The sequence below is a fragment of the Erythrolamprus reginae genome, chromosome Z (genome assembly GCF_031021105.1).
Source record: "Erythrolamprus reginae isolate rEryReg1 chromosome Z, rEryReg1.hap1, whole genome shotgun sequence".
Lineage (NCBI taxonomy): Eukaryota > Metazoa > Chordata > Lepidosauria > Squamata > Dipsadidae > Erythrolamprus > Erythrolamprus reginae.
The window spans coordinates 152,622,126-152,637,767 of record NC_091963.1 but is presented as its reverse complement, the minus strand read 5'-3'; the positions used below and the strand labels follow the sequence as shown (position 1 = coordinate 152,637,767).

Below are 15,642 nucleotides of genomic sequence, written 5' to 3'. Positions count from 1 at the left end.
ACAGAAGTCACAGCCATTTCTGGCCAGGGAGGGAGGTCACCGGACATTGTTCTGCCCACCCATCTGGAGACCCGAAGGCGGAAGGAGGAGGAACCTGTGGAGGCAGCAGCAGGTCTTGCGAGGCAAACGTTTTATTCCGGCTGGAAGCCGAGGAAGAGAGGGACCCCCTGCCCGTTGGCTCAGCCCCTCCTGGCTGCACCCAGCAACTGTGGCCAAAGGGGGCTTCCGGCTCCCAACCCCCACTGCTATGGGGAAGCACTGGTTCTCTGGACCCCAGGCTTGGGGAGGGGGCTTCCACAGGCACCTGGCTGCTCCAAAATACCCAGCGTGCTCCACACGTGGCTGCAGGTGTCCACTGACCTCCGTGCACCCCATGCAAGACCCCCCCCCCCCCCAGTAGGAGTCTTCTAAAGGCCTGTCAGTTTGGGGGGTTTCCTGCTTCAAGGAACTGGGCTGGTTTCTGTTGGCTGTGTGGGTGACTAGTGCCCTCTAGTGGGAGCAAAGCTAATTTACGGCATTTCTGAAAAGGAGTTTGCGTGCGAGTCTTTGGGGTTTCCTGTATGCCAGGCGACAGGGAGGGACCGGGTGGCGTGGGGAAGGGAGGCTGTGGGTCTCGGCAGGGGCCTCCCTGTGGGATGAGTGTGCTGCCTCTTCTCCCTCCCACGGAAAGAGATGGGGGACCCCTGGGCAGGGCACCATGAAAGATTGGCAGTCCCTGTGGAGTGTTTCAACACAAGCACAATCGGGGTGCGGTCCCTCTTTTTTCTGGGGTGTTGGTCATCCTCCTGGTTTTGGGTTGTTGGGCAGAGGGTCCTTCCCCAGTCCCTGCACCCTACGACACCTGTGACTTTCTCAGAGTTGGGGCAGGGACTGCCGCTCCCACCCACCCCCAGCCAGACCCTTCCCCAACCCCCCAGTGGCCCTGGTCCCCTGCAGAGACCGGCAGAAACCCCCACCTCAGGCTCCAGAGGGACCCCTGTCCACTCCCGCCACCTCTTGTGCGCACACAGGCAACCGCATCCTCTCTGGTGCAGTCCAAAGCAACAGGACACAAGGATGATGATAACAATGGGGGAGGCCTGGAAACTCTTGCAAGAATTGTGGGGCTCAGGACCCTTGCCTAGATGTATCATTGGGGAGAGGAAGTGGGTGTCTTTCATGCATGTCTAGCCCCCCCCCAGCTGGACTGAATTCCCCTGCATTGCAAGCATCCTGGCCATGGGCCCCCCCTTGAAAGGGACATGGGGGCTTCTGATCTTCTGGGTCAGTTGGCCCTTATAAAGAGGCTGCGGCGTATTTCACCCTCACGGCCCCCAGAGTGTCCTTGCCTCTGTCCAAGCTGTAGGACGACAGCCTGGCCTGCATTTTCGCCCATTTTCCAGCCGGGCCGGGCAGGCTGACCAGCAGCCAGGTGACGTGGCGGGAGGAGGCCACCTGGAACTTCTTGCAGACACGGTAGATGTGGGGCCCGGCGGTGCGTTGTGGGGCTTCTGCAAACCTCGGCTGCCATTCTTCGTGGGGGCCTTCCTGCCACTGCTGGAGCCTGGCCAGGCGGGACCCTGGAGCCCCTCGCAGAGCCGGGCGGTACCAGCCGAGATGGAGCCAGGCCAGCCAGCAGAGTAGAGCCAGGGTTGGCAGGGCCAGAAGCGCCAGGCAGGCGATGTAGAGCACCAGGCGCAGGAGGCAACATGAACTGGACATCCACTCTACATTGAACCCCTTACGAGCAGCCACTCCGAGAACCCTGACGGGCAGGGCAGGGCAGAGACAGTGGGCAGAGGGCTTGGGGGGAGGTGGGGGAGAAATTTCCCGGGTGGGGAGGGGAGCAGAAATCCTGGGTGAACTTTTGACATGGGTGGGAGTGGGGGTGGAGGGGACCAGGGCTACGGAGCTTGGAGGATGCCCTGCTACGGTTGGCAGAGGGGTGCTTGGAAGTGGGGTGGTGAGCAAGGCAGTGGGGCTGAGAGCAAGTGGGGTGGAAGAAGTTGCCATCATGGTAGGAACATGGGTGTTTGGCTGGGTTGGGACATGGGTGCTTGAGGGTCTTGGGGTTGTCACGGGGTCATTAGAAGTTGCAGTTGACCTGCCTGCAGTGGCACCGGAAGTGACAAAGGCTGCGGTTGTGGTGAGGATGGTGGTAGTGGTGGCTGGACCCGGGCTGGTGGTCGTAGGGGAGTGTGTCATAGAACTGAGCGCTGAAGTGCTTCCCGTGGTGGTGAGAGCGGCGCCAGTGGAGCTGACGGCTGTGCTTGGGCTGGGTGAGGAGGGCCTGGAGGCTACCTGCATCCGTAGAGTCAGGGGGGCAGCAGCCATTGAAGGGGGAGGGGTTGGAGAGGGCGTAGTCCAGCTGTCTGCAGGGCCCTCGTCTTCCACCTCATGATCGGCATCTCCGAGGTCCCTGCAGCTAGCTTGGAAATTCATGACAGCCTTGCCCTTCTCCTGGGCGGGCGCATGGCAGAGGACTTTGTGGGGCTCTTGCTCCGTGATCTCCTCGTCCACGCCGCCCTTCTGCACCGTCACGCGAGTGTACACATAGATCTCGTTCTCGTTGATCCACTTGCGCAGGTAATCCAGCCGGCAGTCACATACCCAGGGGTTCCCGACCAGGTAGATGTAGCCATATTCTTCCCCCGAGAAGAAGCCGTCAGGCACGCGCTCCAGCCGGTTCCTCTCCAGCCGCAGAATCTTCAGCCTGGGCACCATGGCCAGCAGCTTTTGGGGCAGCTCCTCCAGGCGGTTGTCCGACAGGTCGAGGTCATTCAGTTTCTTCAGGCCTTCGAAGGCGGCGCCAGGCAGACCATGCAGCCGGTTGCCCTGCAACTCCAGGTCTTCCAGCTGCCCCAGCTCCTGGAAGGCCCCCTCGGACACCTGGGAGAGCTGGTTGTGCCCCAAAGCCAAGCACTTCAGGCTGGGCAGCCCCTGGATAGAGGTCAGGCTCTCCAGGCCGTTATGGGAGAGATACAGATGCTCGAGTTTGGGCAGTGTGGCACCGGTCTCCAGGGTTTTCAGGCTGTTGTTGGACAAGTCCAGCACAGTCAGCTGTGGCATGTGCTGGAAGGAGGCCAGGGCGACCTTGACCAGCCGGTTGGAGGCGAGGAGCAGGATGCCTGTCTCATTGGGCAGCTCACCAGGGATGCTGGTCAGGCCTGCTTCCACGCAGCTCACTTCCAGGAGGTCCCTGATCTTGTTCATCTCAGACTTGCACTGCTCGGGGGGCAGCATGGCTGACACCACAGCGGCCAGGAGGAGGAGGGGGGCCAGCAGACCCTGCAGCATCTGTGGGAAGGAGGCCACACGGGGGTCTAAGATAATAATAAGCATTCAAGCCACATTGTTGGGAGATCGGCTGGGCGGCTGACATGGCTGCCCTCCCCCGCATCCCCCACAAGGAGAAGGGCCAGACAGAGTGACTCCCCACGGCCGGGACCCACAGCTGAGGAAGATCCTTTGCAGCCACGGCCCCCATTCCCTCGTACTACTGTGGACCAATAGTGGTCCTGGGCCTGTAAGCAAAGCGAAGGGCTGGGCTGGTTAGAGTGCAGCCCTGCAGGCTCCTTCACACAACTGCTAGCTGTAGTTCAGCAGTTCAAATCTCACCACCACTGGCTCAAGATTGACTCGTCCTTCCGTCCTTCCAAGGGGGGGTCAAATGAGGACCCAGATTGTGAGCGGGGCAAATGTGATGATTCTGTGAACCGCTGAGAGAGTGCTGTGAAAGCACCGTGGACCAGGCTATAAATCTAAATGCTCTTGCTGTCTGCATGCATGTGGGATCTGGGCTATGCACAAAGCCTAACCCTGGTGCCAGAAAGGTTGGGGTCCCTGGAAGCCCTCAGGAAGGAGGGGGCAACTCCCAGGGAGTGGCTGAGCCCTGGTGCTTCCTTCTGGGCCACCAGCCCCTCCCTCGTGGCAAAGGTCTGGTGTGGGGGGCAGGGGGCAGCTGGCCTTACAGTTGCTCTCACCAGCAATGAGAGCCCACAACTCTCTTATCATTCATTCTGAACTGACACAGCAGAAAAGCAGGCAGCATATTTCCTGCCATGGCTGGGGGGGGGGCTTGTTTGGGGCATCCCTTTCCTTCCTCAACCCCTCCCCCCCCATCCTTCTTACTGACCCTTGGGGGGGCAGCCGCTTACTGCTCTCCATGCTGAACATCTCAACCACAAGCGATGGATTATGCACAGGGGTGGGCTACTGCCCGGGGGTGGGGCAGGGAACACAGTGGAGCTCCACCCCAGACTGCCCAATTTGCACTGAAAGATGTCGAAAGGAAATGCATAAGCCCCGCCCACAGGGTGGTAGTAAAAAATTTGGTAGCAAGACATCTGTTGACCCCAGAGATGGACTTTCACCCCAACCATTCCTCCCAATGGACGTTGCAGGGCGATTTGGGTGCAACCAGAACAGATGCTATTGGGGGCAGCAGTTCAAGAGGTTCAAGGCCAGGGAATCATGGACCACACACGCCCTGTCCATGTTTCAGCCACTTCCACACCTTCCAAATGCGTCTTGTGGCTTTCAGTGGCGGAAACGGCGGCTAAGCAACAGTGGCTAAAAACAGGTCCAAGGGCACCATGATGTCAAAACAGTTGCTGAATAACCCTAGTTGGCCCCATAATTATGAACACCTGCATTCAATATCTATCAAATGTTATAGGTTGCAGCATCTCTCCGCCTCGGTAGCTTCAGGCTGGGTGGGTTTGGACTCCCAGAATTCGGCACAGCTGAGAGTTGAAGCCCACCCAGCTTCAAGCCGCCGAGGTGGAGAGAGGCTGGTAGAGAATTGCAACCCCTACACGGCATCGGACCAGAATACCTCCGGGATCGCCTTCTGCCACACGAATCCCAGCAGCCGATTACGTCCCACCTTCTCCAGGTTCCGTCGACAAAACAATGTCATTTAGTGGGACCCAGAGCTTTCTCTGTGGTGGCCCCGGCCCTCTGGAATCAGCTCCCCCCAGAGATTAGGACTGCCCCCACCCTCCTTGCCTTCCGCAAACTCTTAAAAACCCACCTATGTCTCCAGGAATGGGGAAATTGATTCCCCCGGCTGTTTCATTTTATGCATGGTTTGTTGAGATTGTGATTGTTTTTAATAAGAGTTTCTTAATGTGTTTTGTTTTTAAACATTGGATTTGTAAACTGTATCGCTTGTTGGAAGCCGCTCCGAGTCCTCCGAGCGTTTGAATCCGGAGCCAGACATCTAACGTCCCAGAACCATCGTGGCACAGTGGTTAAAAAGGCAGAATTAACAACAACAACAATGATAGAGTTGGAAGGGACCTTGGAGGTCTTCTAGTCCAACCCCCTGCTTAGGCAGGAAAACCTAAGAGAAAGGCCTTGTCCAACCTCTGCTTAAAAACCTCCAGTGTTGGGGAATTCTTCACTTCTGTTCCATGGATTAATTGTTCTGAATGTCAGGAAGTTTCTCATTATTATTATTATTGTTATTATTGTTATTATTTATTAGATTTGTATGCTGCCCCTCTCTGTAGACTCAGGGTGGCATACAAATTAGTTCTAAGTTGCTTCTCCCCTGATTTAGTTTCCACCCATTGCCACTTCTTCTGCCCTCAAGTGCTTTGGAGAATAGATTGACTCCATCTTCCTTGTGGCAGCCCCTGAGATGCTGGAAGACTCCTTATCATGCCTCCCCTGGTTCTTCTTTGCATTCAACTAGCCAGTCCCAGTCCCTGCAACGCTTCTTAGTGTGTTTTAGCCCTTCAGTTCCCTAATCATCTTTGTGGCTCTTCTCTGCACTTTTTTTTAGAGTCTCAGCATCCTTTTTGCATCGTGGTGACCAAAACTGAACGCAGGATTCCACGTGTGGCCTCACCAAGGCCTTATATAGTGGTATTAACCCTTCGCGTGACCTTGATTCTCTCCCTCTGCTGATGCAGCCTAGAACTATGTTGGCTGCCCATGGCTGGCTCCTACGTCACTCGGACTCTGAGGTCCCTCTCACAGTTGCTACTCTTGGCCAAGGTACCACATCTGCGGTACCTGTGCTTTTTGTTTTTCTTGCCCATTGCACAGGCTGACTCTGCCGACTGCCAGCAGTTCAGTTCTGACCGGCTCAAGGTGGACTCAGCCTTCCATCCCCCTGAGGTTGGTAAAATTGGCTGGCTATCTAAACCGCTTAGAGAGGGCTGTGAGGCGGTGCATGTCCAAGGGCTTCGGCCTTCTGGCTGCTGCTATTTGAGGGCTTGTAAACAGCTCAATGGAGCTCCACAGCCAAATGAGGCTGGGGTCCGCATCTGAACCCCATAAAGTGACTGAAACCTCCCATCTTTGCACAAGGATTGTCATTTGAAATAAGGTCTATCTCCTGGGGGGAGGGGGCTGCTCTCACCCTGAAAAAACCAAAACCTTTTCTGGATTAGCAACCTGGTTGAACAGGTTAGAGGTGATTTAATATTTCAGAGGAATCTCGGTTAAGTCAACCACACCCCTTGCGGAACGGTTCCGATTTTATCTTTTCCGGCTCAGCCAAGGGGAATTTTAAACTCTTCACCCCAAAGGGGAGTTTTCAAGGGTCAACTAACCGGACTTGCTGGGTTTTCTTTTTTTCTTTGAAGACTTTTCGCCTCCCACCCAAGAAGCTTCCCCAGCTCTGACTGGATGGTCAGCTCTCCTAGACCGCAACACCACAATCCCACCAACAATTCACAGGACTAAGACTGGGCCCAGTTGAGGCTGTGGTTTCCTGTGGCGCAACCTCCCTTTTCACAAAGCTCTGAAAAAACGGTGGCAGAACCAGATCCAGCCCTGGCCCAGACCAGAGGTGGGTTCCTCCTGAGTGGGACCGGTTTGCGAGAACCAATAGAAACCCACTGGTGATGTCATGATGATGTCACAGAACCGGTTCTTTTTGGGATTTTAAAAAAATTGGGGGGGGGTTCCTTCTGCCACACGCAGCAGGCCGGTTTCTGGCACTGTTCTGGCAACTGGTTCTGTTGGTGCCGGTTATGGGCACTGCCATTTTTTGGGGAGGGCGTTGGATTTTTTTAAAAACAAATATTTTTTTGAGGGGGTTCCTCCTGCGCATCTCCTTTTTTAGTGTTTTTATTTTATTTTATTCTTCGTGGCCGTGCGGGATAGGAGGAAGCAAACAACCCGCCCGCGGCCCAGACCACATGATGCTGGACCTCTGCTTGGCCACGGCCTCTGTAGCACAATCCACAGTTCCAAGAAGGCGGGAAAAACCCCATTTGCACCCCCCCCTTGGGTGTCCCTGACGGTTCAGATAAACCTCCGAGTAGCCTCAACGACTCTCTCAAAGGGTCCAAATGACCAGCTGCCCTCCCTTCCCCCGCCATCCGGCCAAAACTGAAGAAGGATGAGGAGCAAAACGTATTCAGAGATAAGCCAGAGAATCCAGCTGACCACCATGAGCCAGACGGCCGAGAATCTCCAGAGACATTGAAACTATTTAAATGCCTTCGAGCCGGCCAGCGGCAATGCCAGGGGGGGCGAGGGACCCTGTGCCCGGAAGATGGACATGCCTGCTAGGAGGGCTGAGAGGCCAGAGGCTGCCTAGGACCCTCCTGGGACCCTCCCTGGTTTTAAGCAAGGGTGGCCAGTGCCCCCCATCCTGCCCTTTGGCCTGGCAATGCCACCCCTGAAGGTCGGAGGAGAAATAGGACTCGCCCCCCTGCCCTCCAAGCAGGCAAAGCCCCCCCCCCCCGCTCAGATTCCAGCTCAGCACCAGAACCTGCCTAGTTGCGCACAGCTGCAAAGTTGCCGCCTGACCACAATGCCCCCCCTTTCTGGCCCCCCCTGAAGCACCCACCGGGAGTCCATTTCTGGCTTTGTGGTTGTAACCTCCGTGTCTGATTTCTGCCCCCATGAACCTCCCCCACTGCCCGCCCTTGTTCTAGGCAGTTTACCTCGCAAGGCAGGTGTTCTCGGTTGGCCTCGTCCCTTCACGCTGGATTCTGACTTCCCGTCAATGGGCTGACCCCCTGGTCCTGAGTCTGGCTGTGCTGCGGTGCTGGTGCTGCCTGCCAATGAGCCCTGAAGGGGCTTCCAAGTGGGGCACACTCAGGAAGGGCAGTGGGGCCTCTCCCTGCTTAGTCACCGTGGGGTGGGAGTGTGTGTGTGTGATTGCCACGTCCGACTCTCCCCACAGGAGCCGGATAAGGCCAGCTGCCATGGGGGGAAGGATGGGGCTTTATCTCTCTCTGCCCAGTCCTTCCTTCCTTCCCTTCATCTCTGTCCTCCCCCCCGCCCCCCAGCAATGCTTTGCCCGGAGACTCCGGGGTTCCCTGGCAACAAGACCTTCCTTGCAAGACCACTGGCGGGACACCCCCTCCTGCTGCACGAGTCCCCACGACCGGTCAGGTCCCACCGAGTCAGCCTTCTCCAGGTCCCATCAACTGGACAATGTCGCCTGGCGGGGTCTAGGGGAAGGGCCTTCTCTGTGGGGGGCCCCTCTGGAATCAGCTCCCCCGGAGATCTGCCCTGCCCCCCCTCCTCGCCTTTTGCAAGAGTCTGAAGACCCCTCTATGTTGCCAGGGTTGGGGCCCTGAGATCTTTGACCCCCCCGACTGACAAATGTATTCCGAGCTAGTTGATTGAATGGGAATGATAGTTTCTCAATGGTTTTAGGTTTTTATATTATTAACTTAAAAGAATTGGAATTCGGATGCTATATTGTCCCCTTATACGTTGTGAGCTGCTCCGAGGCCTCAGAGAGGGGCGGCATATCAATCAATCAATCAATCAATCAATCAATCAATCGCATGGACAAACGAACGAACGAGTGAATGAATAGGGCTGCTGCCAAACTGGGGGCCAGGGCATCCGGCAAAGGTTCGGACCCCATAGAAGGGACCTCTCAGGATCAGGCCAAGCCCCTAATGGCCTCCATGGCAACAGCAGTAGCCCTTAGACTTATATGTTGCTTCACAGTGCTTTGACAGCCCCCTCTAAGCAGTTTGCAGAGAGTGAGCCTCTGGCCCCCAACAATCTGGGTCCTCATTTGACACCCCCCCCCCCCCGGAAGGATGGAAGGCTGAGTCCACCTGATGAGATTTGAACTGGGGAACTACAGCTACCAGAAGTCGCTTGTAATGCTGCACTCTAAGCACTGTGCCCCCCAAGTGAGAGGCCACTCCTGGCTCCATTCCAGCCCCCGGACACATTCGTATCTCACAGCCCACCCCCCACCCCCCACGCGGCTCGAGGCCCCCCTGCCTCCTTTCCTGCCTCTTGGGGCACAAATGGCTCCCAAGAGTTGGGGCTGCCCCATGGCTGGAGAGTTTTGGGAAGGAGCTGGGTGGATTGAGAGGCCGGACAGACCTCCAAGGTCTCCCCCCACCCACCCGACCCTGTTGTTACTCTAAGTGGTGCCGTCACGCGTTGTGGGGATGAAGAGGGCCGATGCTGGGCAGTGGGGCAGAAGTGTTTCTCTCGGCCCCCAATCCACCTTGCCATGACCACCGGTTGGCAGAGCCTTTAGGGGCTGTGTCCAGCCCCCCCCATCCAGGCTTGCTTGTGGGCCCCTCCCAGTAAAGGACCCCCAGGATTCCAGGATTCCAGCTCACGGGTGCCCTTCGTCCCCAGCTGCTCCACCACGAATGCCCGGCATGTGCCAACAGGTGGCCCGTCCGTCCGGAGTCTGGGAAGCAAATGCCTCTGATGCTTTGGGGGGGGATATCCGGTGCCCCCTCCTCCCCAGGCCAGGAGCAGCCTCAAAATAACTCTTCTCCCTCCGCAAAGAGTCTCTCAGGCCGGCATGGAGGCAGCGGGCAGCCTGGCCCGTGGCTTCTGGCTGGGGCTCCTGCTCGGCTGGGCGGCCCTGGGTGAGGGTCTCATCCTGCCGCCCGCCACAGGGTCCCCCGAGGGCAACAAGGAGCTCGAGATCTACAACCGTCTTTTTGCCAACTACGACAAGTCCCGTTGGCCGGCCCAGAGGGTGGGCGAAGTGCTGCAGGTCTCCTTGAAGCTGACCCTCACCAACCTCATCTCACTGGTAGGGGGTCCTGGAGGGCAGGGGAGGCTTCCCTGGGAGCCTCGAGGGGTTTGAGGGGCAGGGAAAGGCATCGTCTTCCTTCCTTCCTTCCTATATTCTTTCCCATTCTCTTCTTTCCTTCCTTCCTTCCTTCCTTCCTCCCTCTTCCCTTCCTCGCTTCTTTCCTTCCTTCCTCCCTCTTTCCTTCCTTCCCCTCCCTCTCTTCCTTCTTTCCTATGTTCTTTCCCATTCTCTTCTTTCCTTTCTTCCTTCCTTCTTTCCTTCCTTCCTTCCTTCCTTCCTCTTCCCTTCCTTCTTTCCTTCCCCTCCCTCTCTTCCTTCTTTCCTATGTTCTTTCCCATTCTCTTCTTTCCTTCCTTCCTTCCTTCCTTCCTTCCTTCCTTCCTTCTTTCCTTCCTTCCTCTTCCCTTCCTCTTCCCTTCCTTGCTTCTTTCCTTCCTTCCCCTCCCTCTCTTCCTTCTTTCCTATGTTCTTTTCCATTCTCTTCTTTCCTTCCTTCCTTCCTTCCTTCCTTCTTTCCTTCCTTCCTCCCTCTTCCCTTCCTTCCTCTTCCTTTCCTTCTTTCTTCCCTTCCTTCCCCTCCCTCTCTTCCTTCTTTCCTATGTTCTTTCCCATTCTCTTCTTTCCTTCCTTCCCCTCCCTCCCCCTTCCCTTCCTTCTTCCCTTCCTTCCTTCTTTCCTTCCTTCCCCTTCCTCCCTTCCTCCCTCCCTCCCCATCCCCTCATTCTCTCCCTCCCTCTAGAACACCAAAGAGGAGACACTGACCACCAACGTCTGGATCACTCAGGCAAGGAACCAGCCCATCCTGGACCTCCACTGGCCACCTTCCGCTTGGGGTCCCTGGGTGGGGGGGCGTCCTTTCCCACCCAGGCAGTCCTCCTGGCATTTGACCTTCCAGGCCTCTTCCAGCCCCACCCCCCTTGGCAGGGGCTCCCAGGGTGGTGGTGATCTGCCCTGCGGAGAGAGGGTCACCTCCACCTCCTTCCCCTCCTGGCCTCAGCAATGGATGGACTATCGGCTGAACTTCAGCAAAGAGGAATACAACAAAGAGCTGCGGGTCTCATCTGACCTGGTGTGGCTGCCGGACATCGTCCTCGAGAACAAGTGAGTGAGTGGGGGGCAAGTGAGGGGATTTAGCAACAGCATTTAGACTTATCTATCGCTTCACAGGGCTTATACAGCCCTCTTGTTGCTTTTATTCTATCGAATTAACTGACATGTGCCTGCTAATATTACCCTTATTTCTCACTTCTACCTCTGCTCTGGCCTCCAGGCAGGCCACCGTTGCTCACCTTAGTGTTGGAGCCCCTGTTTGCAGCGTTAGCATTTAGACATCTACCAGTCCATAGTTGCGGTCCTTTCTGGACCAGGAGGCTCTGCGCAGTCTCTCAGGCCCTTGTCACCTCTTGTCTTGATCATTGCAATATGCTCTACATGGGGCTGCCCTTGAAGAGTGTTCGGAGGCTGCAGATAGTCCAGAATGCAGCTGCGAGAGCTCTCATGGGTATATACCTCGGTACCCCCCATATAACACCTACACCGTGAGCTGCACTGGCTCCCTATTAGTCTCTGGGCACAATTGAAGGTGTTGGTTATTACATGGCTGAGGGCCAGGCTATTTACAGACCATCTCCTGCCATATGTCTCCCAGGGACCAATAAGATCGCACAGGGTTGGCCTTCTCCAGGTCCCGCCGACTGAGCAATGCAGGTTGGTGGGGCCGCAGGGGAGGGCCTTCTCTGTGGCCACCCCTGCTCTATAGAACCAACTTCCAACTGATGTCCACACTGCTCCCACCCTGCTGGACTTCTGTAAGGCTACGAAGGTCTGAATATGCCGTCAGGCCTGGGGGGCACAAATTTTACATCTTACATGGCCAAATCCTATTGAATGGTGTGTACGTGTTGATTGGATTGTTGGAGTTGTGAGTTTTAACTGGGGTTATATTTGACTTCTTTTTATTGTAAATCGCATTTTTATGTTGTTGTAAGCCACCCTGTCCTTCAGAATTGGGCAGCGTAGAGATCAAATAAATAAATTAATGATGATGATATTGATGATGATGATGACAACCACAACAAAACAACAACAACAACAAAACAACAACGATGATGATGATGATGCTTTTACAGCCATCTCATCATAGGTTGCCGAAGGGGGGGTGCCTTCCTCCTCCTAACACCCCCCTTTTCCCCTCCCCCCAGCATTGACGGCAACTTCGAGGTGGCCTATTCCTCCAATGTCCTGATCTTCCCTGGTGGGTCCATGTACTGGCTGCCCCCCGCCATCTTCCGCAGCTCCTGCCCCATCGAGGTCACCTTTTTCCCTTTCGACTGGCAGAACTGCTCCCTCATCTTCCGGTAGGTCGGCGGTGGGTGGGACTCTGGGCGGGGATGGGGGCACCTGGCGCTCCTTGCTGTTGCTGAAGGGGAGGGGGGAGGCCCGGCCTTCCCCCGGGGTTCCCGACTGTCTACCCCTCCAGGTCCCAAACCCACAATGCCCGGGAGATCGAGCTGCAGTACGGCCTGGACGATAACACCGCCAAGCCGGTGGAGGAGATCAGCATTGACCCCTTGGCCTTCACAGGTAGTGGGGGAAGGAGCCGCTGAGCTTGGGAGGCCTCTGTGTGGGTTGGGCCTTGGCTCCCCTGCCTCGGGTTGGTGGTCGTGGTGGCTGGGCAGCCTAATGGAAAGCAATGTTGCAATGTCAGGGCCGGATCCTCTGTTTCAGAGAACGGGGAGTGGGCCATCCGGCACCGCCCGGCCCGCCGTGTCCTGGCCCCCATGGCAGGGCTGGAAGCGCCGGGCTTCTCTGAGATCCACTACTTCCTCATCATCCAGCGGAAGCCCCTGTTCTACATCATCAACATCATTGTCCCCTGTGTGCTCATCTCCTCCCTGGTGATCCTGGTCTACTTCCTGCCTGCCCAGGGTGAGTCCGGTGGTGGTGGCAGCAGCTGGAGGCACACAGAATACTGGTTTGGGGAGGGGGAGAGGGAAGGGCCTCGCTGCTTCCACCCACAAGATTCATGCCCTGCAGCTGGTGGGCAGAAGTGCACCGCCAGTATCTCGGTCCTGTTGGCCCAGACCGTCTTCCTCTTCCTGATTGCCCAGAAGGTGCCCGCAACATCACTCAGTGTTCCCCTCATTGGCAAGTGAGTGGCTACCAGCCTGCATGGTGGGGAGGCCCCGGGGAGCGGCCCACCCCACCTGCTGCCTCTCTCCTCCTCCCGCCACCAGATACCTGCTCTTTGTGATGACGGTGGCCACCCTGATCGTCATGAACTGTGTTGTGGTGTTGAACGTCTCCCTGCGCAGCCCCAGCACGCACCGCCTGTCCCCCAAGCTCAAGCACGTGAGGAGGGGGTCCTGCAGCTTTGGGGGGGAGAAAGTGATTCCAGGGTGGTTTGGCTGAGGCCAGGCATGGTGGCCGAGCAGAGACGGGCAGCCAAAGGAAAGCCAATGATATGCCGAAGGAACTATGCATGTGGTCTCATGGCTGAAGGTTGAAGGGGTGGAATCTGCAGCCCCTCGAGAAACTGAAAGTGGCTGGTGGTCTTGCTCAGTCTCAGAATATAACGGCGAGCCTTCAGGACCGATCCAGGCTGGTGGGCATCCACCTCCACCAGCTTTCGGGGGCCCAGGAGTGGACATCTTAAAGCGGCCAAGATTGGCCACCTCTCAGCCAGCTCAGAAAACCTGGGGCTTGAAGGGGGGGATTCGACCAGCACCTCCGGAACCCCCACCTCACCCCACCACAGGGTTCCTCACAGAGGGCAGGCAGGAAGAAGCCCGAAATAATGTAATTTATTAGATTTGTGAGCTGCCAAACTACTGGCTTCGAACCGAAGACAAGGCAGGGTGAAGAGGGGAGCCAGGTAAAGAGATCCACCCATCCCATCGCTTCGTCTTGCCTCTCAAAATATAAGAGGCAGCCCCTCCATCCCTTTTCCCCATCTGCAGGGACCCCCTTGGTCCTCAAAACAATTCCCCTGCAGACGCAGCTTCCTTTGGCCTCCTCCCGACTTCTCCTGCAAATGTTTTGGGTTTCAGCCCAGGAGCATCTGTGTTGTGGCTGCTACCCACAGCTGCTCGGTCCACCAACACCAAGAGTTTTAATGTCCGTAGCCGCTTTAGTACCACCCACCTGGCCTTTACCTTCATCTGCAGAGGGGAGAGAGGCCTAGATACACCTGACCACCTTTTCCTGCTCTCTCCCCCTCATAGCTCTTCCTCAAGATCCTCCCGCACTACCTGGGCTCCACCATAGGCCCCGCGGACGATGATGAGTCCCGGGGGCCCCCCTGCCCTCGGCGCTCTTTCTCCATCCTGCTCAAGGCTGAGGAGTACATCCTGAAGAAGGCGCGGAGTGAGGTCCTCTTTGAGCACCAGGGCCAGCGCCATGGGCTGCAGAGGCTCCCCGACTACGGTGCGTGACTAGTAGGCCTAGGGCAGGGGGCTTCCCATCTGCTTGGCTGCCAGCTGACTCTCCAAGGACACCACGCGTCCTTGAGCTGCACTGCCCTGCCAAAGCAGCTGGCCTGCCCATTCCTCAGAGGACACCCGATGCCCATCAGGCCCTTGAAATCGTACACTGGACAGGAGGGTGGGCGCAGCGGACAAGGCAGAGGCCTTTTGACTTTGCCTGAAGCTTTGCTGTCCTTTTGGCTACGAGTGCCACTCACTCACGGCCTCTGCCAAACAGGCAATGGGCAGAAATGCCCCTTGGAAGGAGTGCCCAGGGCAGCGGTGGCCCTCCTTGACCAACACGCTCCCAGAAAGCGAGACTGGAGAGCTTGTCCATGCAAGAGACGTAGGCTTTGCACCGCCTTCATTCTCACCCCTCTTCTCCTCCCCCGGCAGACGGGCTGGACATGCAGATGACCACTATGCTGTACAAGAACCTCTCCAGTCTGGCCCCGGAGATCAAGGAGTGCGTGGACGCCTGCAACTTCATTAGCAAGAGCACCAAGCAGCAGAACAATGACGGGGCGGTGAGTCAGCCGGTGCGACCCACGCAAGAGAAGCTGCCTCCCGCTGTGCTCCCCCCCCACGCCGTTGACCTCTTTGCCCCTCCCATGCAGGAGATCGAGAACTGGATGCTGATCGGGAAGATGATTGACAAGCTCTGCTTCTGGCTGGCCATCCTGCTCTTCACCATCGGCACCCTGGGCATCTTCTTCGCGGGTCACCTCAACACGGTGCCTGAGGACCCCTTCCCAGCCCAGTAGGGCCAGGGGCTTCTCCACAGTTGTGGAAAGAAGCCCAACCACCTCCACCCTCCCATTTGGGGGGGGGGGTGTGCGCGTGGGACTGTCGCTCTCAGCGCCAACTGCATCCAGGGGGGTCAGCAGCAACATCTCCTGCTCAGCAACGAAGGGCTCTGTGTGGCCCCAAAGCTTCCACACAAGTGCGTGGACACTACCTGTTCCTTTTGAATAAATGCTTTGAGCCCTTCTTTCTCTCTCCCACCCCCACCCCGTCCTGTTGGATTTCTCTGCACCAGCCCCACGAGGGAGTACAGCCGCCGCACCCCCCATCCAGAATTTCCTTTCATTTTTGCCCTTCCCCCTCCCGGGGGGGAGGCAGCCACTAACAGTGTCTCCGGCCAAAGGACTTAGGGGTGGCTCCTTGCTTGTTTGGGGGACTCTCGCAATAGGTTCCCCG

General features: G+C 57.0%; 2 protein-coding genes across 2 annotated transcripts; one reads left to right on the top strand and one right to left on the bottom strand.

The window, feature by feature from the left end:
* Nucleotides 1-113: 113 nt before the first annotated feature.
* On the bottom strand, nt 114-7,973 carry GP1BA (glycoprotein Ib platelet subunit alpha). Its single transcript, XM_070729741.1, has 2 exons — nt 7,890-7,973; nt 114-3,276 (listed from the first exon to the last, which is right to left on the bottom strand). Exon 2 carries the CDS (start codon nt 3,274-3,276, stop codon nt 1,276-1,278), a length of 2,001 nt encoding a protein of 666 aa, XP_070585842.1. The 5' UTR covers nt 7,890-7,973; the 3' UTR covers nt 114-1,275.
* Nucleotides 7,974-9,188: 1,215 nt separating this feature from the next.
* CHRNE (cholinergic receptor nicotinic epsilon subunit) lies at nt 9,189-15,432 on the top strand. The gene is made up of 11 exons (XM_070729740.1): nt 9,189-9,976; nt 10,719-10,763; nt 10,977-11,080; nt 12,181-12,336; nt 12,459-12,562; nt 12,707-12,907; nt 13,016-13,130; nt 13,216-13,330; nt 14,203-14,404; nt 14,839-14,969; nt 15,060-15,432. Exons 1-11 carry the CDS (start codon nt 9,740-9,742, stop codon nt 15,204-15,206), a joined length of 1,557 nt encoding a protein of 518 aa, XP_070585841.1. The 5' UTR covers nt 9,189-9,739; the 3' UTR covers nt 15,207-15,432.
* The last annotated feature ends 210 nt before the right edge of the window (nt 15,433-15,642 follow it).